Raw genomic sequence first — 25,618 nt, forward strand, 5'->3', positions numbered from 1 at the left:
TTTTAGAGTGGCCTTTTATTTCCCCCAGCACAAGCTGCACCTGTGTAATTAATGATCATGCTTTGTGATATGCCACTCCTGTTATCTTGGCAAAGTAAAAATGCTCACTAACAGGGATGTAAACAAATTTGTGCACAAAATGTGAGCGAAATAAGCTTTTTGTGCATATGGAAAATTTCTGGGAACTTTTACTTCAGCTCATGAAACATGGGACCAACACTTTACATGTAGAGTTCATATTTTTGTTCAGTATGAAAACATGACATTTTTAATGTATCCACATGAATCCAAGTTTCAGTCTTTCCTGTTTGTTTTTATCTCTTTTTGTTGGGAGATTATATCTTTCCATTCCTGAGGCAAAGAACAGTTTATTTAAAATCAGTACAAAATAGCACAGAGAATTCCAAATCTTACACAAAAGTAACACTATAAAAACAACACAGTATGTTCACATGAGTCTGGGATATGAATTTAAAGGTGGTTACTATTTAGCACTTTGTGACAAATGCATTTGTGAAATGCACTATACAAATCCAATTTGATTGGTTGATTCATTGATTTGATTGATTGGTTAGTTGATATCAGCCATCAGAGTGAGTTTGTGCAGTCCCTTGGTATTATGGTATGGCTTACATTACAACACCTTATCCTGGTTCATTTTTCACCGCCACTGGGCAGACAAACAACATCCAAAACAATATCCATCAACAACTACATATCTTTATCCAGCACACCCACAGAGAAAACCTTAGCAAATATATTCAAACGGTAGAAAAATAGAGACACCACAGAGTAAGAGTCACAGGTGCTGTTGGTCTCATAGCTCAACCTTGTCTGTCTGTGAGTCCGAGGCTGATTTGGGGTCAGTTTTAGAGTCCTTGGAAACCTTTTTGACAGGGGCTTTCTCTGCTTTCTTTGTAGCTGGCTTCTGCTCTTTTTTGTCTGTCGCTTTAGGTTTAATTTTGCTTGCTGCATGTTTGACGTTTGTTTTTGCTGCTGGTTTAGCCTTGGCTTTGTCCCCTGCTTTAGCCGCTGTTTTAGTCGTCGCTTTGGCCTTTGATGCGTCGGCTGCTTTGGCTTTAGTTTTGACCGCCTCTTTCAACATAGGTTTTTCACCCTCTTTAGCAATTTGTTTTTCTGCCCGATTCTCTGTCGGCTTCTCATCCTTTTTTTTATCTTCTGGGTTATCAGCTGGGTTTTCAATGACTGTTTCGGCTGGTTCCTCAGGCTTCTTCTCTGCTGGTTCCTCAGGCTTCTTCTCTGCTGGTTCCTCAGGCTTCTTCTCTGCTGGTTCCTCAGGCTTCTTCTCTGCTGGTTTGTCATCTGGTTTGTCATCTGGTTTGTCTGCCTGCACCTGTACTGGGGGTGCAGCTTGACCAAGAAGCACAGTCTGGTCAGGAAGTGTGAGCTGTGGCTCTGAGCTCTCTGTCTTTGTCTCTGTGAACTCTGCGTCCGTAGGAGTGGAGAACATCTTCAGCATCTCTTGAGCTTGGATCCGCTCCTGGAGACACACACACACACACACAAATTAGCTAAGACTGTAGCAAGAGAAACTGATGAAATGTAGATGAATCAATAAGTGGAAAGCATTGCTCTCTCCCTCTCTCAGATTACAAAACAATATATAGCATGATAGAAACAAAGACTATACTTAACTCCAGATGGATTGACTAATAGATATGTTACCTTCTCCTCGTGTTTGGGGTCAAGGGTGAACCACAGGGCCACAGCACACCTCTGTCCCTTAGTGACCGCTCTCACGCCGTGAGGATTCTCCTCCCCAGCCCCAAAACCAACCACACGACCACACTGAGGACGCACCTCCGCCTGGGAAACACAGGGCAGTGACATCAGTCATCATACGGTCAATTAACTTACACCTTAGAGTAAATCAACTGTTTTTACTCTGCTTCCCTCAATCCTTCATCATTGATTGAAACTTACTGTGACAGTTTTGGCATCCAGTTCAGTGAAAATGAAATCTCCTCCTTCAAAGTCATCATTTAGATAGAGGATGGCGCTAAAACACAACCAGAACAAGAGAAGGGTCTTAAAGACAGTGGTGCATGATGAGACTTGCTGCTGACACCTATGTTATAAGCATGTGCCGTGTGTGTGTGTGTGTGTGTGTACCTGTAGTCTCTGTGTGTGTATGCGGGTGGTTCTTTGATGCACTTGTTGAGCTCAGAGACCAGAAGGCAGTTGTCTGCATGAACTGGGTGACTCAGGTCGTCACGGTCATCCTGCTTCTCTGTACAGACAGAGGAATGGAAACATATCTTACTGTATGTCTATATACTCATACAGACAGGTGGTTAATGTGGGGTTAAATGCCCCATCTTGGATTCGATATACACAACAATACTGTCCCCTGGGGGCCGTCGTAGTGAAATTTTCTCACCGTCAATGGCGGAGCGGCAGACCAGGTGGGAGTAGGAGAAGTAGAGAGGAGAGTCCAGACGGAAGTACGACTCCAGGACCCTACGTACCTTCTCACTCATGTCGAAAAACAGACGGGCACTCTTCAGGGGCACAGTTCCCTCCTGTCCAAACTGTAGAACAGGACAATATCATCAGAAATAGGTGCTTTCTTATAGACAACTCACTGGTAACTGTACATGGATGCCATTAGGCTGAGGCTTTAGAAAGGTTGGAGATAAAGCTGAGGCTAAGAGATGAAACTAGTTGGGGGTTGGGTTTGGGTGAAGTTGACCATGCTGGTTTAGAGTCAGTGTTGGCAGTGCTGGGCTGGTGGTGTTTTGGTTATGGTTGGGTTATCAGGGCTTTAGTGTGTAGGGTCAGTGATGTACCTTAATAGCCTTGAGGACTGTGATTCCTTGGAAGCTCTCGCTGGGGGAGTGTGGGGAGGGAAGGCCTCGGTACCCATCACCTTTCAGCGCAGCCGCCTGACAGACAAACACACACACAGCATCAGCACATACAATGACAGAAGCATGCACAGTTTTAACACACAGACCATCAGAAGCTCACGCTCCAACACACAGTCAACATACACACACACAATAACACACAGACAAATAGTCCTGACCCAGCCTCCCACTCACATTAGAGAGGCGGGTGAGCTCTCTGCACTCGCCCTCCGAGATAAATCCATCCAGTAGAACCCTCTGAGACCCATTCAGCTGCTTAGACGACATGGTAATCTTGATGTCATCAAACAACAGAGGACCACCTGGAAGGGAGACAGGGGGAATGAATATAGAGTGTACAGTCAGAGTGTGCTAGACAGTCCACTGACATTCCCAAACTTCATGCTGTGACCCTCCAAAAAACTATGGACAAAGAATGCTATCAGGAAATCTTACCTTCTCGTACGATCTTGGCAATATCAGTCGACTCCTTATTCTTCTCCTCCACCATAGTTTCAATCTCCTTCATCAGATTCCCAATCTCCTCAGTGATCCTTGCTGCAGTCTCCCTGTCTGCCCTGCAGAGGGCGCCAAAGAAGAGGTTACAAGATAAAACATTTTTTTATTTAACTAGGCAAGTCAGTTAAGAACAAATTCTTATTTTACAACGACGTCCTAACCCAGCCAAACCCTCCCCTAACCCGGATGATGCTGGGTCAGTTGTGCGCCGCCCTATGGGATTCCCGATCACGGCCGGTTGTGATACGGCAGGGTAGCCTAGTGGTTAGAGCGTTGCAAGTTCAAATCCCCGAGCTGACAAGGTACAAATCTGTCGTTCTGCTCCTGAACAGGCAGATAACCCACTGTTCCTAGGCCGTCATTGAAAATAAGAATTTGTTCTTAACTGACTTGCCTAGTTAAATAAAGGTAAAATAAATACAGCTGTCTGTAGTGACGGCTCCAGCACTGACATGCAGTGCCTTAGACCACTGTGCCACTCGGGAGCCCAAACATAATGGGGAGCAGATCCTAGTCTGATATTGAGAGCATGCATGTACTAGTGGAGGCTGGTGCACAGGATAATTGTAATGACTTGAATGTGTGTTTCTCTTACTTCTGCTTCTCTCTCAGTTTGAGGGGCATAATGTCTGCAGGGGTCCAGGAATCCTGCAAAGGAAGGGGAAGGATGTGAGATCACACATGCTAAAACCCACCTGACAGCAGTCCCCTATCAGGGTGATGTCTTGCTGGTAGAAACAGTGAGACACAAGAGAAGATAAGAGACATGGTAACCTACTGGATCAACAAAGGTGATTCCAAACACTTCAAAAGCAAAGTAAAGCAGCTCCTTCTCCAACAGGGACTGCTGAATGTGCTGTTTTACCACCTGGGAGGGAGAAGAGATGGAGAGAAGTGGGTTGGAGGCATGAGGGATAGGTAGGAAGGTGCAGGTTTTGTTTGCGTGTGTGTGTGTGTGTGTGTGTGTGTGTGTGTGTGTGTGTGTGTGTGTGTGTGTGTGTGTGTGTGTGTGTGTGTGTGTGTGTGTGTGTGTGTGTGTGTGTGTGTGTGTGTGTGTGTGTGTGTGTACCTGTCTAGCAGGTATGGCTGCAGCCTTGTCCTCTCCCAGCACAGTGGAGTAGTAGGCCAGGTTCTGATTCATTACCTCCTCTTCTGGGTGGAACAGCAGGTAGGTCTTAGTACACTCTATGGCCTGCTCATACTTTTCACCTGATGGGGGGGTTGAGAGAAAGAGAGACATCAAACAGACAGACGAGCAGACAGCCAGGCAGAGGACACATTGATTTGTGAAAGCAAATCACCCTGATTCTAAAAAGGCATGTATGTGCAGAGTGAATAGGGACTGAGACTCACTGTTGTAGTAGGAGAACTGTAGGTAGTTGAAGTGGGAAGGGAGGAAATCCTCAAATGGCTTGTCCTTTCCTGCGGTGGAGGCTAGCTCCACAGAACAGCTCTGCTTACAGTTCAGAATCTGCATGTAGTGGTCTGACAGTGACATGGGCAGACACAAGAGTACAATGTTGAAGCTTTTATCCAACATGTTAGCATGGGGTTCTTTTGGGATTTAGTCTGTCTTAACACCTGTCATGGACTGGAAGAGGTCAGCACTGTACTCCATGTAGTTGTATCCATCGTAGTCGTAAGCTCCTTCGCAGAGCGCCCGGCACTCCTGATCTGCGCTGAAGTACTCTTCCACCGCTGCCTCAAAGTGGTCGATGGCCAGACCGAACGAGTCTGAGCTGTAGTACCGCTTCCCTGCAAGGAACTCTGCCTGGGAGATAGAGTAAAGAGCAAAGCAGGGAGTCAGCAGCCCAGCCACATTCTAATTCAACCCGTTGACCCTACCCAACCTGGTGCCAATAAGGTCCCTTGCCCCTGTCACATATGCTTGGCAGTTCCAAGTAGGCAAATTGTTAAGTGGTTACAGTCTGACTATGTGCAGTTCCAAATATTGTAAATGGTATATAGCTGATCCATTGTTCCTGGGATAACTGATACATTGTCACTAGAATAACTGGTGCATAGTTACTGTTATAACAGGTGCATTGTCACTGGGATAATGGGTGCATTACTGGGGATTAGTGGTGTCAGTCTCACCATGTGAGGCCAGGCCTCCAGGTCTTTAAAGTCTTCCTCCTGTACTCCGGACATCATCCTGTAGTAGTCCAGGTTCTGCCTCATCTCCATGTGGTCTGGGTTGGCCAGGAAAAATGTGTTGGCCGCTGCCACAGCCTTATCCAGCTTATTGATCTACATAGGGAAGAGAGATATTTAGTGAACAAATAATTAATACAGCATACTGTATCTGTCGAATAAACCTTATACACATTGTGACTCCAAAGGCTTCCCTAAATGCTCCACGTCTCAGAAATATTTTACAAGACCCCCTGGAATGGTGTAAGAAATGTGTGAGCTGCAATCACCAACATGCTGTTTTCGGGAAACTAGTCAATCTCCTATTTAATATAGTAAGTAGTCTTCAATCAGGGGCCATATGTCTCTTTTATAGTTGTTGGTTTAACTTAAAGGCCCAGTTCAGTCAAAAAATAATAATAATTCTGGGAGTTTCCATAGAATGCCAGCAAAAATAGCTTCCATTTACATGTTGCTTATGAGTGCATTTCACACTACTTTTGGATTATAATTGTAATTTAAGGCTTGTATGAATGTCCTGCTTAACATAATGTTTTTGTCATCATCACAAATCAACTGCATTATACATAAAAACATAATCAACTTTGTCTTCAACCAGTAAAATGGCTCTTCGATTGCTTTTGCTACAGCCAATGACGTTAGCAGTCTAGCTAACAATTGCTGCGTCCAAAATAGGTCATCTTAGCGACTGCAAATATAATCAAATATAATCTTAGCGACTGCAATAATACCAACATGTAAGCGTATAAGAACGCAAAAGGTGTTTTTGTTTACAAGTAATAATTATGTTAACGTACGCTCTATTAAATGGGTGCAGATGGGATGGCAGTCTTTCTGCATCCTTGATTTGCACACACCCATACCTGACAAAGTCAGTAAGTGGTGTACAGAAACAAACTACTATAACAGCGAGACCCCACTCAGAACACTCACAGTCATAATTATTCCTTGAGAAATTGCTCTTTGCTAAGAAGCTATTTCTTTTTATTTTATTTTTATTTTTTACCATTTTAATGGATAACATTCACAGTAAGGTATTTAATTGTTATCCAGAAATAATTTAATATGGAGTTAAAAACGACTGCATTGGAGCCAATATGTAAGCCATAAGGCCTACATATTTTTTCCCATATCTATTGAAATTCGTAAACAGGCTATGAATATGACCTTTGACATTCAGGAACATCTTATAGGCTACATGTATTTACTTAATTTATAGGGCCAACTACTCTTATTACAACGTAATAACAATTTTATAAACAGACAACACAAATAAATATATACATGTGTCACGTTCGTCATAATGATCGGACCAAGGTGCAGCGTGGTCAGCGTACATTCTTCTTTATTATAAGAACGAACACTGAACAAACGAACAAAATAACAAAACGAACTGTGAAGCTAATATGAGTAGTGCAGACAGGCAACTAAACATAGAACAAGAACCCACAAACACAAAAGGGAAAATGGCCACCTAAATATAATCCCCAATCAGAGACAACGATTAACAGCTGCCTCTGATTGGGAACCATATCAGTCCACCATAGACATGAATACCTAGACCTACAAAACCCCTAGACAATTCCAAAACTAGCATACCCACCCTCGTCACACCCTGACCTAACCAAAATATAAAGAAAAAAGAGATATTAAAGATCAGAGCGTGACAACATGACTATTCTGTCAAAAGTTGAATAAATTATTGAATGGCACAGTAGCATGCATGAGATCTACGGCGCATGTTGATGACAAGCCCCAAAATCGAGAAGAATCCAGTGTAGGACGTAAATTGTCTACACAGCTAGACTCCACCTAGAGACGTGGCACGGCCGGCTTGGCTTGGGGGGGTGGGGAAAACAGAGCACTTATTGTGAACGACTTGCTTCTTAGTGTTAGTTTAAATGAAATTGGACAAAATAAAAAGTGACATTGCTCTTATATTGACATGCAAGTGTGGTTGATAAATGTGCATGGTAGACCACTTCAAAAAGTGCAATAAGATGACAGGCGAATCTTATCCACAACATTGAATAGGCTACTACTGGCTGTATTTGTTTCAAGCCTATGCAATGTCTGAACATTTATTATGCAAAGAACCTATATTGTCGACTCTTTTCACGATGAAAGATATGAACATTTATTATGCATAGGACCCATTTGATCGACAATTTTTACCTTGAAGTATGCGACTTGCAGATAATTGTAAGGGGTTCTCTTCTTAAACTCGAGGTCCACATCTTCAGTGATTTTATGGATAGTTGGTGGTCCAATTTTATCACTTTCACAGGTATTTACACAATCAGCCCTTTTCATAATTTTTTGAAAAAAACCAAGATCTTCCACAGAGCCAGCGCCTGGTATTGTCACAACTATGCTGGATAAAGGCTCTCCGAAAGCGCTCTGGTTTGCACAAATTATCCGGCAATGCGCCTTCACCCTGCGTATCGCAGCCTTGTTCCGAAGCGCCCGCTCCATGTTCAGGATGACCGTCATCCAGTCACCCTTATAGTATGCTTCTACCGCTGTGTCGAACAGCAGATCATACGGCTCCAGAATAACATTACTACTGAGCTGCACATCTGAAAGGCCATAAGAGATGAGGCAAACGACTAAAATCGCTAAACCCAACCGGCACTCCATTCTGGAAAATGGGGCCTCTACGTGGGATGGTAAGCTGGAAAAGAGGACTCGTCGGTAGAGAGGGGAACTGGAAGTTTATCCGGGGCTGCAAACTTCTGTCGGGGGTGGAGTTAACGCAGAGCCGCTGAGCTGAACAGCCCAGGGCGCACAGCGCCCCTGTTCATTCTGCCGCAGCAGCTGCAAGACAACATCCAGGTCCAGTAGAAAAATAATGAATTGCTCATATCCAATTGCTTGACTTCACTATTACAGTGTGATAACATCGCAGAAGAAAAATAGGCACAAAGTCTCACAACAATTTTGGTGTAGGTCACGGTTTCCCAAATTGCAGCCAATTATTATATCTATTTTTTATTTAACCTTTATTTAACTAGGCAAGCCAGTTAAGAACACATTCTTATTTACAATGACGGCCCACACCGTCCAAACCTGGACGACGCTGGGCCAATTGTGCGCCGCCCTGTGGGACTCCCAATCACTGCCGGTTGTGATACAGCCTGTATTTGGCCCAAAACATTTTCATTGTTGGATATACAAGACTGTAAAAACACCAGGAATTCAGCTCCAAGTGATTTTAATTTTGGAAATCTGTTCCCACACATAGTTCTAATAGAGAGACATGTGATCATATACAAAGCAGGGTTTGAAATTATTATGTTTTATTCAAATATTATATCTGTTGGCTTTAAATGGCAGAATATCTAATGTCAAAATGAATATTCTGCCATGGCTGAATTTCTGTAATTTAATGCTTCCCATGTCTCCTCCTTCTGGCTTTTGGGATAAAATTCCTAGTGCAGTTACAAAATTCATATGGCAAGGTAAGCAATCCCAGATAAACATTTTAAAAAAGGTAGGGAAGGGGAAGATAAAGAAGCTGAGGAAGTTCTTCACCCTACTCTGCTGATGATCATTTTTCTCTGCTCATACAAGAGTAATACAGGCCTAGTACATAGTGGTGGAAAAAGTACCCAATTGTCATACTTGAGTAAAAGTAGAAGATATATATATATATATATACACTTGTATATACCTTAATAGAAAATGACTAAAGAAAAGGTGAAAGTTGCCTGGTAAAACACTACTTGAGTAAAAGTCTAAAAGTATTTGGTTTTAAATATACTTAAGTATCAAAAGAAAATGTAAAACATTTTTTAACTGGGCAAGTCAGTTAAGAACCAATTCTTATTTTCAATGACAGCTTAGGAACAGTGGGTTAACTGCCTGTTCAGGGGCAGAACGACAGATTTGTACCTTGTCAGCTCAGGGATTTAAACCTTCCGGGTGCTAGTCCACCGCTCTAACCACTAGGCTACCCTGCTGCCCCAAATTTAAAAAATACTTAAGTATCAAAAGTAAAAGTATACATCATTTCAAATTGCTTATATTTAGCAAACCAAATGGCACAATTTATTTTTTAGTACACTAATTTAGAGAGAAAAAATATTTAAATTCTGATTTATCAGGGGGTGCTGCAGCACCCTCAGCACCCCTACTTCCCACAGCTATTACTATCCGTCCCAAACCTTAAATACGTAGTATTTCGAGGCACTAGCATTTCGCCTCATTCTAAATTGGTTTAAACACAATTCTTCCGCCCCCTGGTTGAGTAAAGAGACAAATATGGTGTCTCCTATTGCCATGGAAGAGGTTGTCTTCACGGATATATTTTAGAAAGGCTGTAACGTAACAAAATGTGGAAAAAGTCAAGGCCTCTGAATACTTTCGGTATGCACTGTACGCATGTATAAGCCATATACCCACTTTTTGTCAGTGGGCATTGCATATACTCACTTCTTAATCCCTATTGATGCATATCAAAGTAGTGTAGTGTCGGTACAGTGCCTTACGAAAGTATTCGGCCCCCTTGAACTTTGCGACCTTTTGCCACATTTCAGGTTTCAAACATAAAGATATAAAACTGTATTTTTTTGTGAAGAATCAACAACAAGTGGGACACAATCATGAAGTGGAACGACATTTATTGGATATTTCAAACTTTTTTAACAAATCAAAAACTGAAAAATTGGGCGTGCAAAATTGCTAAATATTCAGCCCCTTTACTTTCAGTGCAGCAAACTCTCTCCAGAAGTTCAGTGAGGATCTCTGAATGATCCAATGTTGACCTAAATGACGTTGTTGACCTAATGATGATAAATACAATCCACCTGTGTGTAATCAAGTCTCCGTATAAATGCACCTGCACTGTGATAGTCTCAGAGGTCCGTTAAAAGCGCAGAGAGCATCATGAAGAACAAGGAACACACCAGGCAGGTCCGAGATACTGCTGTGAAGAAGTTTAAAGCCGGATTTGGATACAAAAATATTTCCCAAGCTTTAAACATCAAGAAGCACTGTGCAAGCGATAATATTGAAATGGAAGGAGTATCAGACCACTGCAAATCTACCAAGACCTGGCCGTCCCTCTAAACTTTCAGCTCATACAAGGAGAAGACTGATCAGAGATGCAGCCAAGAGGCCCATGATCACTCTGGATGAACTGCAGAGATCTACAGCTGAGGTGGGAGACTCTGTCCATAGGACAACAATCAGTCGTATATTGCACAAATCTGGCCTTTATGGAAGAGTGGCAAGAAGAAAGCCATTTCTTAAAGATATCCATAAAAAGTGTTGTTTAAAGTTTGCCACAAGCCACCTGGGAGACACACCAAACATGTGAAAGAAGGTGCTCTGGTCAGATGAAACCAAAATTGAACTTTTTGGCAACAATGCAAAACGTTATGTTTGGCGTAAAAGCAACACAGCTCATCACCCTGAACACACCATCCCCACTGTCAAACATGGTGGTGGCAGCATCATGGTTTGGGCCTGCTTTTCTTCAGCAGGGACAGGGAAGATGGTTAAAATTGATGGGAAGATGGATGGAGCCAAATACAGGACCATTCTGGAAGAAAACCTGATGGAGTCTGCAAAAGACCTGAGACTGGGACGGAGATTTGTCTTCCAACAAGACAATGATCCAAAACATAAAGCAAAATCTACATTGGAATGATTCAAAAATAAACATATCCAGGTGTTAGAATGGCCAAGTCAAAGTCCAGACCTGAATCCAATCGAGAATCTGTGGAAAGAACTGAAAACTGCTGTTCACAAATGCTCTCCATCCAACCTCACTGAGCTTGAGCTGTTTTGCAAGGAGGAATGGGAAAAAATGTCAGTCTCTCGATGTGCAAAACTGATAGAGACATACCCCAAGCGACTTACAGTTGTAATCACAGCAAAAGGTGGCGCTACAAAGTATTAACTTAAGGGGGCTGAATAATTTTGCACGCCCAATTTTGCAGTTTTTGATTTGTTAAAAAAGTTTGAAATATCCAATAAATGTCGTTCCACTTCATGATTGTGTCCCACTTGTTGTTGATTCTTCACAAAAAAATACAGTTTTATATCTTTATGTTTGAAGCCTGAAATGTGGCAAAAGGTCGCAAAGTTCAAGGGGGCCGAATACTTTCGCAAGGCACTGTATAAGACTTATCAATTCTGTAGTACAATAGAGAAATCATACACAAAGTAGCCTACACAATCGCAAAGCACGTGAAATATATTGTGTTGTTATCTACCCTTACCAACTGGGGCGGCCCATCAGGAAGTCCAGGATCCAGTTGCAGAGGGAGGTGTTTAGTCCCAGGTTCCTTAGCTTATTGATGAGCTTTGAGGGCACTATGGTGTTGAATGTTGAGCTGTAGTCAGTGAATAGCATTCTCACATAGGTGTTCCTTTTGTCCAGGTGGGAAGGGCATTGTGGAGTGCAATAGACATTGCATCATCTCTGGATCAGCTGGGGTGGTATGCAAATTGGAGTGGGTCTAAGGTTTCTGGGATAATGATGTTGATGTGAGCCATGACCAGCCTTTCAAAGCACTTCATGGCTACAGACGTGAGTGCTACGGGTCGATAGTCATTTAGGCAGGTTACCTTAGTGTTCTTGGGCACAGGCACTTTAGTGGTCTGCTTAAAACATGTTGGTATTACAGACTTGGACAGGAAGAGGTTGAAAATGTCAGTGAAGACACTTGCCAGTTTGTCAACTCATGCTCGCAGTACACATCCTGGTGATCCGTTTGGCCCTGCGGCCTTGTGAATGTTGACCTGTTTAACTTCTTATGGCTGGGGGGCAGTATTGAGTAGCTTGGATGAATAAGGTGCCCAGAGCAAACTGACTGCTACTCAGGCCCAGATATGCATGTTATTAGTAGATTTGGATAGAACACACTCTGAAGTTTCTAAAACTGTTTGAATGATGTCTGCTAGTATAACAGAACTAGGTTTTCAAGTCTTTGCCTATCCAAGATACAGTGTAAATTTGGTCCGATTGCACTTCCTAAGGCTTCCACTAGATGTCAACAGTCTTTAGAACCTTGTTTCAGGCTTCTACTGTGAAGGGGAAGCGAATAAGAGCAGTTTGACTAAGGGGTCTGGCAGAATGCCATGAGATAAATCGCGCGCGCGGCCGTGAGAGTGAGCTGCGTTCCCTTTCATTACTAAAGACAAAGGAATTGTCCAGTTGGAACATTATTGAATATTTAAGATAAAAACATCCTAAAGATTGATTCTATACATTGGTTTGACATGTTTCTATGAACTGTAATATAACTTTTTGACTTTTTGTCTGGACCTAGTGCTCGCACCTTGTGAATTTGGATTTGTGAACTAAACGCGTAAACAAAAAGGAGGTATTTGGACATAAATTATGGACTTTATCGAACAAAATAAACATTTATTTTGGAACTGGGATTCCTGGGATTGCATTCCGCTGAAGATCATCAAAGGTAAGTGAATATTTACAATGCTATTTCTGACTTCTGTTGACTCCACAACATGGCGGGTATCTGTATAGCTTGTTTTGGTCTCTGAGCACTGTACTCAGATTATTCCATGGTGTGCTTTCGCTCTAAAGCTTTTTTGAAATCTGACACAGCGGTTGCATTAAGGAGAAGTATATCTTTAATTTCATGCATAACACTTGTATTTTTATGAACATTTATGATGAGAATTTCTGTAAATTGATGTGACTCTCTGCAAAACCACCGGATGTTTTGGAAGTGAAACATTACTGAACATAATGCGCCAATGTAAACTGAGATTTTTGGATATAAATATGAACTTTATCGAACAAAACATACATGTATTGTGTAACATTGTTGTGTAACATGAAGTCCTATCTGATGAAGATCATCAAAGGTTAGTGATTCATTTTGTCTCTATTTCTGCTTTTTGTGACTCTTCTCTTTGGCTGGAAAAATGGCTGTGTTTTTATGTGACAAGGCACTGACCTAACATATTCACATGGTATGCTTTCGTCGTAAATCCTTTTTGAATTCGAACACTGTGGTGGGATTAACAACAGGTTTATCTTTAAAATGGTGTATAATACTTGTATGTTTCAGGAATTAAAATTCTGTTGTTTGAATTTGGCGCCCTGCACTTTCACTGGCTATTGTCAAATCGATCCCATTAACAGGATTTCAGCCGTAAGAAGTTTTAAAGGACTTACTCACATCGGCTGCGGAGAGTGTGATCACACAGTCTTCCGGGGACAGCATGTTTCTCATGCATGTTTCAGTGTTATTTGTCTCGAAGTGAGCATAGAAGTAGTTTAGCTCGTCTGGTAGGCTCGTGCGCCTGGGCAGCTCTCAGCTGTGCTTCCCTTTGTAGTCTAATGGTTTGCAAGCTGTGCATCAGAGCCGGTGTTGTACGATTCGATCCTGTATTGATGCTTTGCCTGTTTGATGGTTCGTTGGAGGGCATAGCGGGATTTCTTATAAGCTTCTTGGTTAGAGTCCTGCTTCTTGAAACTGGCAACTCTAGCCTTTAGCTTAGTGGGGATGTTGCCTGTAATCCATGGATTCTGGTTGAGCTACGGTCACTGTGGGGACAACATCATCGATGCACTTATTGATGAAGCCAATGATTGATGTGATGTACTCCTCAAAGCCATCGGAGGAATCCCGGAACATATTCCAGTCTGTGCTAGCAAAACAGTCCTGTAGCTTAGCATCTGCTTTATCTGACCACTTTTTTATGGATCTAGTCACTGGTGCTTCCTGCTTTAATTTTTGCTTTAATCAGGAATCAGGAGGATAGAATTATGGTCAGATTTGCCAAATGGAGGGCGAGGGAGAGCTTTGTATGAGTCTCTGTGTGTGGAGTAAACGTGGTCCAGATTTTTTTTTGCCTCTGGTTGCACATTTAACATGCTGATAGCTCACAGTAGAATGACATCGGTAGAACTATTACTTCCCATTGCAAAAAAACATTTCACATTTAGCACACAAACCCGTGACAGGCAACTGCCTGTAAACACTCAGTCCAGTTCAAAGTGAATGATGGCAGGCCCGTGTGGTAAATTGCTTGTTTGTATAAAGAACTACTGTTGCTCTGATTGGCTATAGCACATCGGTCTGTGTAGATTCCAGTCTTGAACAAGACAGAGGTTTTTATTTGGTTTTATGTACTGCAGTGTCTATTAAATTATCAAAATGGACGGCCGCTTTCCCATTCTATAATGCTATAGAATTTTCACAAATGTCTTAGTATACGTAATTCCCTAACGTTCTAAGAATTTATGAAAAAGTTAAATTGGCCATATCTAAGTGGTCGCTTGTCAAATCTTTTTTTTTCTTCTAAGTGTCCTCCATTAAGGGCCCAACCATTAAGTCAAAATGTGATTGGTTGATTCCATTGTCACTCCAAAATGTTTGCCCTAATAAAATTAAATGGCAGATGCCTTTATCTAGCTTTTGATGGTTGACTTAGTTAGATAGACCAGGAAAGATAAATCCTAATTGGAACTTTTTTTCTCTTCCGTGTTAACCCGTTCCTTTCCAACAAAAACTGAATAGATTAAGTCGGAACATCTTGGGGGGGAAAAAATACTTTTCGGAATGTCTAAAGAATCCATATGTTGTTCTGAAATATGAACACAGATATACTGGACAATTTGAACATTATTTTGGTGGTGATTTGACAAAATTACAATCATGGTCTTGAAATGGACTTGCATTTTTCTGGTCTTGGTCTTGACTCAGACTCAGACCCCTTGTCCGCCTCCCAGGTCTTGGTCTCATCCATCCCTCCGGTCTTGGTCTTGGTCTTGACTCAGACTCAGACCCCTTGTCCGCCTCACAGGTCTCGCTCTGTACTCGGTCTCATCCATCCCTCCGGTCTTGGTCTTGACTCAGACTCAATTTGCTCCGGTCTTGGATCGGCCTAGTTTTAGTTGGTCTCGAACACAACACACAACAGGGAGATTTACAGTTGAAGTCGGAGGTTTACATACACCTTAGCCAAGTACATTTAAAGTCCGTTTTTCACCATTCCTGACATTTAATCCTAGTAAGAATTACCTGTCTTTGGTCAGTTAGGATCACCACTTTATTTTAAGAATGTGAAATGTCAGAATAATAGTAGAGAGAATTATTTATTTCAGCTTTTATTTCTTTCATCACATTCCCAGTTGGTCAAAAGTTTACATACACTCAATCAGTATTTGGTAGCATTGCCTTTAAATTGTTTAACTTGGGTCAAGTTAAACCCCCCCCCCCCCCCCACGCCTGTCTGGACCAGGAGGTTTTTTTTGAAGTCCGGGGTGACAAGTACCAGGTGCGAACATGGTGCATCCTTCAGGGCCTGGAACGCCGCCTCTGTGTCCTTCGTCCATCGCACCATCTGGGGTAGTTGTGCCTTCGTTAAGTCTGTGAGGGGAGAAGTTATTGTGGCAAAGTTAGGTACAAATCAACTGTAGTAGCCTGCTAACCCCAGGAATGACTTCACCTGCTTCTTGGTTCGGGGGACCGGCCATTCCCTAAGGGCAGCGTTTTTTTTTTCTTGGGGCTTCACATTTCCCATCCCTATCTGATAGCCCAGGTACTCAACCTTGGCGTAGCCCAGCTTGCACTTGTGGGGGTTCGCGGTCAGACCTGCATCCCTTAGCGCATCCATCACTGCCTGTAACCTACAAAGATGGGACTCCCAACTGTCACTGTGCACAATATTGTCATCCAAATAAGCAGCTGTGTACTCACTGTGCAGCCGTAAGACGCGGTCCATGAGTCGCTGAAAGGTCACTGGTGCCCCGTGGAGCCAGAAAGGAAGAACCCGGTAGCGGTATAGCCCCACCCTCGGGGTGGAAAAGGCCGTCTTCTCCCGGGAGGCCGCTGCCAACGGCACCTGCCAGTACCCCTTCATCAGGTCCAACGTGCTGATGTATCTCGCCCTACCCAAGCGGTCGATCAGTTCGTCCACCCGGGTATGGGATAGGCGTCGAACTTAATGACCTCGTTCAGGCCCCGGAAGTCATTGCAGAAGCGGACGGTTCCGTCCGGTTTCGGACCAGCACTATAGGGCTAGACCACTCACCGTGGGATTCCTCCAGTATCCCCATCTCTAGCGTTGTCGTCACTTCCCGCTGGACTGCCACCCTCCGGGCTTCTGGTATCCGGTATGACCATTTACACACTTTTTCTCCTGGACGTGTGTGGATAGGATGTTCCACAAGATCCGTGCGCCTCGACACCTCTGAGAACACGGCCGTATTCTGCTGGACCAACTCTCTGAGCTCTTGACGTTGGGTCGGGCTGAGGTCTTCCCCCATTGCAACTTTGACCGAGGGCAGGCTCTGCTGTGGCCGGGTCCACTTTATGCACAGCGCCTCTCGTGCATGCCATTTCTTCAACAAGTTCACATGGTAAAGCTGGAGGAGTTTTCTCCACCCCGTTTGGCGGACCTTGTAATTGACGTCGCCTACCCGCGCAACAATGTCGTATGGCCCATGCCACGTAGCCAGGAATTCACTCTCCATTGTAAGGATCAGCACCAAGACCTTCTCACCTGGGTGGAACTCTCACGGTTGGGCCCTCCAGTTGTAGACACACTCCTGGGCGCGTTGCGCCTGGGCCATGTGCTCCCTCACCATTGGCCAAATTGCCGTCATCCTCTCCCTCATCTCCTCCACATGTTCTACAACACTGCGAAAGGGGGGGGGGGTCGGCTGCTCTTCCCAGACCTCTTTGGCTAGGTCCAGCAGTATGCGGGGCCGACGGCCATACAGGAGCTCAAAGGGGGAGAACCTAGTGGAGGCTTGGGGTACCTCGTGCACTGAGAACATCAGGTTGGGCAGCAGCTGGTCCCAGTTCCTCCCGTCTCTCTCGATGACCTTCTTCAGCATCTGCTTTAGGTTCTTATTGAAGCGTTAAACTAGCCCGTCCGTTTGTGGATGGTACACACTTGTCCTCACCTGTTTTATTCGTAATAGATTGCAGACATCTTTCATCCTACGAGACATGAATGCGGTGCCCTTGTCCATCAGAATTTCCCACGGAATACACATCCAGCAAAATAAATGGAAGAGCTCCCGTGCGATACCTTTTGCTGCCACCATGCATAACGGGATTACTTTAGGATACCGGGTGGCGTAATCCACGATTACCAGGATGTATTGGTGTCCCCTCGCGGTCTTCACCAATGGACCCACCAGATCCATTGCCACCCGCTCAAATGGCACTCCTATAATGGGCAAGGGAACCAAAGGGTTTCTATAATGTACCCTCAGAGCTGTGATCTGGCACTCCGGGCAACTACAGCAGTAGTCCTCCACTGCGCTCTTGACTCCGGGCCAGTGGAACCGGTTCCCGATCCGCTCCCTGGTTTTCTCCATCCCCAGGTGTGCCCCAAGCAGGTGGGTGTGGGCAAGCTGCAACACAGTCCTAACATACTGGCTGGGTATGAGTAACAAGTCTTTTGTCTCCCCATTGTGCTTTACTACCTGATAAAATAAATTATGTTTGATGGTGAAGTGGGGGTAGCGCCACTCACTTACCCCAGGTAACAGCATTCCATCCACCACAATCACCTGGCCCCTAGCGTTCTGGAGATTTGGGTCTTCTAACTGGGTCATCCCGAACTGACCCGTGAGGATTACCGTTTCGGGAGGTCCGTCAGGGTCCTCCACCTCCATAAAGGGGAGCCTGAGGTCTTCCTCGCACAGTGGCTCGTTTGCCGGAGCGGGGTCATCTCCCTCCTCCAGGTCAAACTCGGGGCCCAGTGGACACCTCTCGAGGCGGGGTGTGGGTTGCGCAGGACACCATCCTTTTTCCTTTTCTTCCTAGCTCACGTGCGTACCTCCCCAGGTCCCTCCTCCACAGTGCCTGGAAGAGAGGGCAATCTCGACCGAGGAGAATGGACATGTGCAGGTTAGGAACAGCCACCACGTGCATCTGGCACTCCCCGTTGGGGTGGTTATCCTCACCGGCACAGTTGGGTACCTCTTCGTGTCCCCATATACACAGGACACTCACCTCCTCGTCCCTCGGTTCATCCTTCCCCTCTTGTGTGAGCCACTGCTGGTGGGCAAGGGTCACCATATTGCCGGAGTCCAGCAGAGCGCTGGTGTCAATGCCATTGATTCGTACAGGAACCATCGAAGGGGCTGTCTCGGTGTGCGCCCAACAGGAGGTGACAACTTACCATCCGGGTTACCCCGGAGCTGGGGGATGCGGAGGGCATGACCCCCTTCCAGCCGGGACAATTCCGTGCAAGGTGTCCCGGCTCACTGCACTCATAGCAGCGTTTCTGATATAGGGCCAGCAGCGGTCGACATAGTCAGTTTGGGTCACCCTCCTGCTTCACGGCCTCAGCTGGTTCCATCCGGGCCCCCTTCAGCCCCTCGCCTCTCTTTGTGTTGTTCGTTCCCCTCTCTCCGCCCGGGCCCCTCTCAGCAGGTCCAAGGTGTTCTGGTGAGTTTCCACAGCAGTCAGCCATTCCTCAGGGCTCTGGGGCTTCTGCATGCTCAACGTCTTCTTCATCTCGTATGGCAGGGCCCGAAGGTATCGATGCAGGACGAGCTTGTCGATCATCGGGAGGGACGGTACTTCCGTCAGTAACCAGCCCTTGGTCAGGCGCACCAGGTCGCTCATCTGAGCACGGGGGAAAAGGCCCCGTCGTGGACCAGTTGTGCATGGCATGCGAGGCTGAATCCATAACGGCTCAGGATCTCACATTTGAGTCCTTCATAATTCATGGCCTGGTCAGCATTTAAGTCAAAGTAGGCCTTCTGGGACTTCCCGGAGAGGTAGGGTGCCAACAGGCTGGCCCACTTGGGCTTGGGCCATCCTTCCCTCTGAGGCGTCCTCTCGAAGGTGCACAAATACGTCTCCACGTCATCTTCCTCCCTTAGCCAGGAACTGATTCGGGTCAGACTCCTAAGCCATCCCAACCTTCAACTGGGCAATCTCTGCTACCAGTCTGGTTTTGTTGGTGCTGCTCCTCCAGTGCTTGCTCCTGGAGAGCCTGTTGCTTCTGCTGGCTGAGGATAAACTGAGCCACCAGCTCCTCCTTGGTAATCTCCGTATTCTCGACGCCATGACACCCAAAGCTGCTGAGTTGCCAGCATTCTCCACCATATGTGGTAAACCGTGGGATGTTGGGTTGAGCGTGCAGAGATTAACACAGAGCCAGGGAGGTTTTAGTCTGCAAACACAACTTTAGTAGGCCATAAAATAGACAAAACAAAGAAAATCAAGTAGGTTTGGCTTGGTCCTTCTTCTCAGCTTTGGCTCTGTGTCAGTCTCTCCCGGGTTCTCTCTCACTGTGTGCCACAGTGCTCCTTTTATGTGGCCTCCCCGGCTGGTTGGCACTTTCCCCTAATTACCTCCACTTGGAGCTATCCGTGTCAGGGTGCCCAGCTCGTGTACTCCCAGCAGAGGGAGCCAACGTCGCATCACATACCTCCCCTCTATTACCACCCCCTGGGGTAGACCTCCTGGGATACCACAATATATAAACATACATATATTCGTCTAATTTTGTGAACTAGGCCTTTATTATACTGGTCTAAGTAAAACTACTTTAAACTGCTACTTAAGTAGTTTTTGGGGGGTATCTGTTCTTTACTATTTATATTTCTGTCAAATTTTACTCCACTACATTCCTAAAGAAAATATGTACTTTTTACTCCCATACATTTTCCTTGACACCAAAAAGTACATGTTATATGTCATGCTCAAGCAGGACAGAATTATCGTCCAATTCATGCACCTATCAATATAACGCATTGTCATTCCTACTGCCTATGATCTGGCGGATTCACTAAACACAAATACTACATTTCTAAATTATTTGAGTGTTGGAGTGTGCCCCAGTCTGTCCGTGAAAAAATAATGAACATTGTGCCGTCTGGTTTTGCTTAATATAAGGAATTTGATGTAAAGCATTTACTTTTACTCAAGTATGATGGTTGAATACTTTTTTGTTTTAAAAAAAACATTTGTTTTGTACTTAAGTACATTAAGTACAACAAAATACTTTTAGACTTTTACTCAAGTAGTATTTTACTCGGGCATTTTTACCTTTGAGTCATTTTCTATTAATTTAAAAGTACAGTATATTTACTTTTACTCAAGTATAAAAATTGAGTACATTTCACACCACTGCTCCAGTCTGTGTTAGTGAACTAGGCCTTTATTACTCCAGAAGACAGCACAGTCTGAGCGAAGAACCTTTCCTCAGAAGTTCCTTGAGTTTTCAAAAAGGCACTTGAAAGACAGAGCATAAGGCAAAGTATTCTGTGGTCTGATGAGACAAAAATGGAACTCTTTGGCCTGAATGCAAAGCGCTGTGTCTGGAGAAACCAGGCACAGCTCATCACCGGTCTACCACCATCCCTACCGTGAAGCATGATGGTGGCATCATCATGCTATGTGGATGCTTTTTAGCAGCAGGGACTGGGAGACTGGTAAGGATAAAGGGAACAATGAATGGAGCCAAATAAAGGCAAATCCTTGATGAGAATCTGCTTCAGAGTGCAAACGACCTTATAGTGGGTTGAAGATTTGACTTCCAACAGGACAATGACTGCAAGCATACAGCCAAAGCAACACTGGAATGGCTTGGGAACAAGAATGTGAAAGTCCTTGAGTGGCCCAGCCAAAGTCCAGTCTTGAATCCCATTGAAAATCTGTGGAAAGATTTCACTGCCACTCCCCATCTAATTTAACAGAGCTTGAGAAAATCTGCAGGGAAGAAAATCCCCAAATCAGTGCAAAGCTGATAGATATACCCAAGACGACTCAAAGCTGTAATTGCGGCCAAAGATGTTTCTAAATAGTATTGACTCAGGGTGTGAAAATTAATTAGCAAACATTTCTAAAAACATGTTTTTCACTTTATCATTATGGGTAATGTACATTTTGAATTCAGGCTGTAACACAAAATGTGGAATAAGTCAAGGGGTATGAATGTTTTCTGAAGTCACAAGAGAGGAGGTAGGCCCACCTCTTTTTGTTTCACTTTTCTTGACATAACAATTGTATTATTACAAAGTCCTGTGTGATCAATATGATAAATTCTCTGGATTTTTATTTGTGTCAGTCTACAGATACATGTGGTATAAACTGTAAATTGACATGAATATTGTACCTGTAACCTTCCCTGTGAGGTTGACCATGCAGTTGGGTTGGAACAGTGAGGAGGCATAAGAAGATGTATTTTTTTCTTGACAAAGTTGGGCTTCTTATTTGCAGGTGAATAATTAATTTAGCCGGTGACTGTACAGTCCTTTACATAAACAAACAAACACGACTGTCACGAACGTCGTCAGGGGATGACCGGACCAAGGTGCAGCGCGGTGAGCGTACATTTCTCTTTATTTTAAATGTCGCCAACAAAACAAGAAACAACAAAAACGAACGTGAAGCTTACTAGGGCTATACAGGCCACTAACAAAGACAACTACAACTACCCGCTGACAAGGTACAAATCTGTCGTTCTGCCCCTGAACAGGCAGTTAACCCACTGTTCCTAGGCCGTCATTGAAAATAAGAATTTGTTCTTAACTGACTTGCCTGGTTAAATAAAGGTAAAAGAAATTTAAAAAAATAAAAAAATGTGGAAAAACAGCCTGCCTAAGTATGATTCCCAATCAGAGACAACGATGGACAGCTGTCTCTGATTGGGAACCACACTCGGCCAAACACACAGAAATACAAGACATAGAATGCCCCCCCCACATCACACCCTGACCGAACCAAATAGAGAAATAAAACGTCTCTCTTAGGTCAGGGCGTGACAGTACCCCCCCCCCCCCCCCCCCAAAGGTGAACCTATACCTGAACCTATAGGGTATATCTACTTCGGTGGCGGCTCCGGTGTGGGACGCAGACCCTGCTCCACCCCTGGCCTCCCCCACTTTGGTGGCACCTCTGGTGAGGGGACCCTCGTCGCCGACCCCAGACTGGGGACCCTCACCGGAGGCTTCTACCATCGCTGGAGGCTCCGGACTGGGGACCCTCACCGGAGGCTTCGACCATCGCTGGAGGCTCCGGACTGGGGACCGTCGCCTGAGGCTCCGGACTGGGGACCGTCGACGCAAGCCCCGGACTGGGGACCGTCGCCGGAGGCCCCGGACTGGGGACCGTCGCCAGAGGCCCCGGACTGGGGACCGTCGCCAGAGGCCCCGGACTGGGGACCGTCGCCGGAGGCTCCGGACTGGAGACCGATACCCTCCAGCCTTTTCCCAGGGTCCCTTGCCTTCCAAGATCTCCTCCCATGTACATTCCTCCAGAAAACGCTGTTCCTCCCGGCCACGCCGCTTGGTCCGTTTGTGGTGGGTAGTTCTGTCACGAACATCGTCAGGGAAATGACCGGACCAAGGTGCAGCGCAGTGAGCGTACATTTCTCTTTATTTTAAATGTCACCAACAAAACTAGAAACAATAAAAATGACCATGAAGCTTACTAGGGCTATACAGGCCACTAACAAAGACAACTACCCACAACTAAGGTGGAAAAACAGGCTGATTCCCAATCAGAGACAACGATAGACAGCTGCCTCTGATTGGGAACCACACTCAGCCAAACACACAGAAATACAAAACATAGAATGCCCACCCCACATCACACGGCATACACATCACAGACAAACTGAATTGGTCCACTCACACAGACAGCATCGTGAGGAAGGCGCAGCAGCGCCTCTTCAACCTCAGGAGGCTGAAGAAATTCGGCTTGTCACCAAAAGCACTCACAAACTTCTACAGATGCACAATCGAGAGCATCCTGGCGGGCTGTATCACCGCCTGGTATGGCAACTGCACCGCCCTCAACCGTAAGGCTCTCCAGAGGGTAGTGAGGTCTGCACAACGCATCACCGGGGGCAAACTACCTGCCCTCCAGGACACCTACACCACCCGATGCTACATGAAGGCCATAAAGATCATCAAGGACATCAACCACCCGAGCCACTGCCTGTTCACCCCGCTGTCATCCAGAAGGCGAGGTCAGTACAGGTGCATCAAAGCTGGGACCGAGAGACTGAAAAACAGCTTCTATCTCAAGGCCATCAGACTGTTAAACAGCCACCACTAACATTGAGTGGCTACTGCCAACACACTGTCAATGCCACTGACTCTACTCCAGCCACTTTAATCATGGGAATTGATGGGAAATTATGTAAATATATCACTAGCCACTTTAAACAATGCTACCTTATATAATGTTACTTACCCTACATTATTCATCTCATATGCATACGTAGATACTGTACTCTATATCATCGACTGCATCCTTATGTAATACATGTATCACTAGCCACTTTAACTATGCCACTTTGTTTACATACTCATCTCATTTGTATATACTGTACTCGATACCATCTACTGTATCTTGCCTATGCTCCTCTGTACCATCACTCATTCATATATCCTTATGTACATATTCTTTATCCCCTTACACTGTGTATAAGACAGTAGTTTTGGAATTGTTAGTTAGATTACTTGTTGGTTATTACTGCATTGTCGGAACTAGAAGCACAAGCATTTCGCTACACTCGCATTAACATCTGCTAACCATGTGTATGTGACAAATAAAATTTGATTTGATTTGATTTGACCCTGACCTAACCAAATAGAGAAATAAAACGGCTCTCTAAGGTCAGGGCGTGACATCGACAATTAACAAAAGTAGGCCTAATAAACTCAAATGAAAACCCAGACTCAATAATTGCCTGTTCATCTGTCTCATCTCGTCTAACAAACAAAGCAATGACAAGATTCTTGTAGCAATACCCATAATGCATCACAAACCCTACCAATTACCAAATTGACAATACAACTTCAATAAAGGTATGAAAAGGTATACAAACACATTGAGGTAATATATTCCACATGAAAATAAATGTGAAACTCAACCTGTAAATCATGTCTGGACATTTAGAATTGCAAGTCCTTACAACAAGTGATGGAGGACATAAGGTCAATCCTCAACCCCCCAGAAATCTGTCATTCTGCCCCTGTAAATAAGAATTTGTTCTTAACTGACTTGCCTAGTTAAATAAAATATTGTCTTTTCACAAAGCTGAAGCAACCAGAGGAGCATATACAACTGTAAATGTGTATATGGCAGGCCCCTCATATAATTATGTTCCGGCCAGACCATCTGCTCAAGAAAAAGTCGTCCCACAGCTGGTTCGACAACAGCTCCCATCTATTTTTGTGCAGTGTGACTGACCTCACCTAGACTTTTGACACTTGTTATTACCCACAACCAAAATAAATGTTGGTGTCCATGACCTGGACCAGAATCTGTCACAATACACCTATGGGTTTAAATCATTTGGAATGTTTTGAATTTGTTGATAAGGTGACACCCATATTGTGCCATACTCGTCTGTATAGCCATATAAAACTTTTTTTGAAGGAAAAATAACAAAAACTAGCACAACCTCGTCAAGAGCCAAAGCTCCCTTATAGCCTATAGACCTATTGTCCCAAATGACTAATAGGCCTATATGTTCAGTTAGGCTAGATGTAGCCTTCTTGCAATAGGCTGAGTAATTAGGCCTGTCAGAATGTACCATCCCTAATATTTGACATTTCCATTTTAAAGTAGATTTCTACTACATGTGCATTGAAACCTAGGAGAGAACAGGATGCACTCTGCAGTTATAAACAGCAAATATTTTTTTCCTGTCTGGGAACAGTCCACGTTCCCCAAACCAGTCTCAGTCATGAGTCTTGACCACACTCATGTCAGGTCCTCATTCTGTATTTTTATTGGTCGTTTACTTTGCAGGATTTCGGTCTCACACATTATATATTTCACAGCAATTGAATTGCATAAGATCTTTCTCCACGTTCCTTCCAAAATAGCGTATGTATGTAACAATTGTGTTACACAAGTTACACCTTCCCCTGTGTTCTAAGCCCTACAGTAAAAGTCTCACTTTCACTCAATAATGACAATAAACATCCGCCAGCATGGCAATTAATTATATCTAGCGTTTAATGTGATATTTAAATTATTGTTATTATTATAATTGTTCAACAATTATACTGAAATAACGTTTTGCAATCATATTCAGACTGGCAACTAAATGGCCTACTATTGTAGGTAGGTGGAGACGCAAGACCTTAAAACAACCCC

General features: G+C 44.4%; 1 protein-coding gene across 1 annotated transcript; it reads right to left on the reverse strand.

The window, feature by feature from the left end:
* Positions 1-348: 348 nt before the first annotated feature.
* Positions 349-8,311, reverse strand: p3h1 (prolyl 3-hydroxylase 1). Its single transcript, XM_020490416.2, has 15 exons — positions 7,719-8,311; positions 5,487-5,639; positions 4,971-5,160; positions 4,743-4,874; positions 4,459-4,598; positions 4,168-4,257; positions 3,985-4,037; positions 3,327-3,448; positions 3,066-3,193; positions 2,811-2,906; positions 2,402-2,552; positions 2,134-2,251; positions 1,945-2,020; positions 1,687-1,827; positions 349-1,501 (listed from the first exon to the last, which is right to left on the reverse strand). Exons 1-15 carry the CDS (start codon positions 8,181-8,183, stop codon positions 818-820), a joined length of 2,739 nt encoding a protein of 912 aa, XP_020346005.1. The 5' UTR covers positions 8,184-8,311; the 3' UTR covers positions 349-817.
* Between the last annotated feature and the right edge of the window lie 17,307 nt (positions 8,312-25,618).

Source organism: Oncorhynchus kisutch, linkage group LG1 (genome assembly GCF_002021735.2).
Source record: "Oncorhynchus kisutch isolate 150728-3 linkage group LG1, Okis_V2, whole genome shotgun sequence".
NCBI classification, from domain to species: Eukaryota; Metazoa; Chordata; class Actinopteri; order Salmoniformes; family Salmonidae; genus Oncorhynchus; species Oncorhynchus kisutch.

Bases quoted from the DNA above. Each gene is read 5' to 3' on its own strand.
- p3h1 (XM_020490416.2), bottom strand. From the start codon at position 8,183: ATGGAGTGCCGGTTGGGTTTAGCGATTTTAGTCGTTTGCCTCATCTCT. The intron at 5,640-7,718 runs GTAAAAATTGTC...TTCCCTATGTAG, and splicing joins TGCAAGTCGCATACTTCAAG to ATCAATAAGCTGGATAAGGC. The intron at 5,161-5,486 runs GTGAGACTGACA...TCTATCTCCCAG, and splicing joins TGGAGGCCTGGCCTCACATG to GCAGAGTTCCTTGCAGGGAA.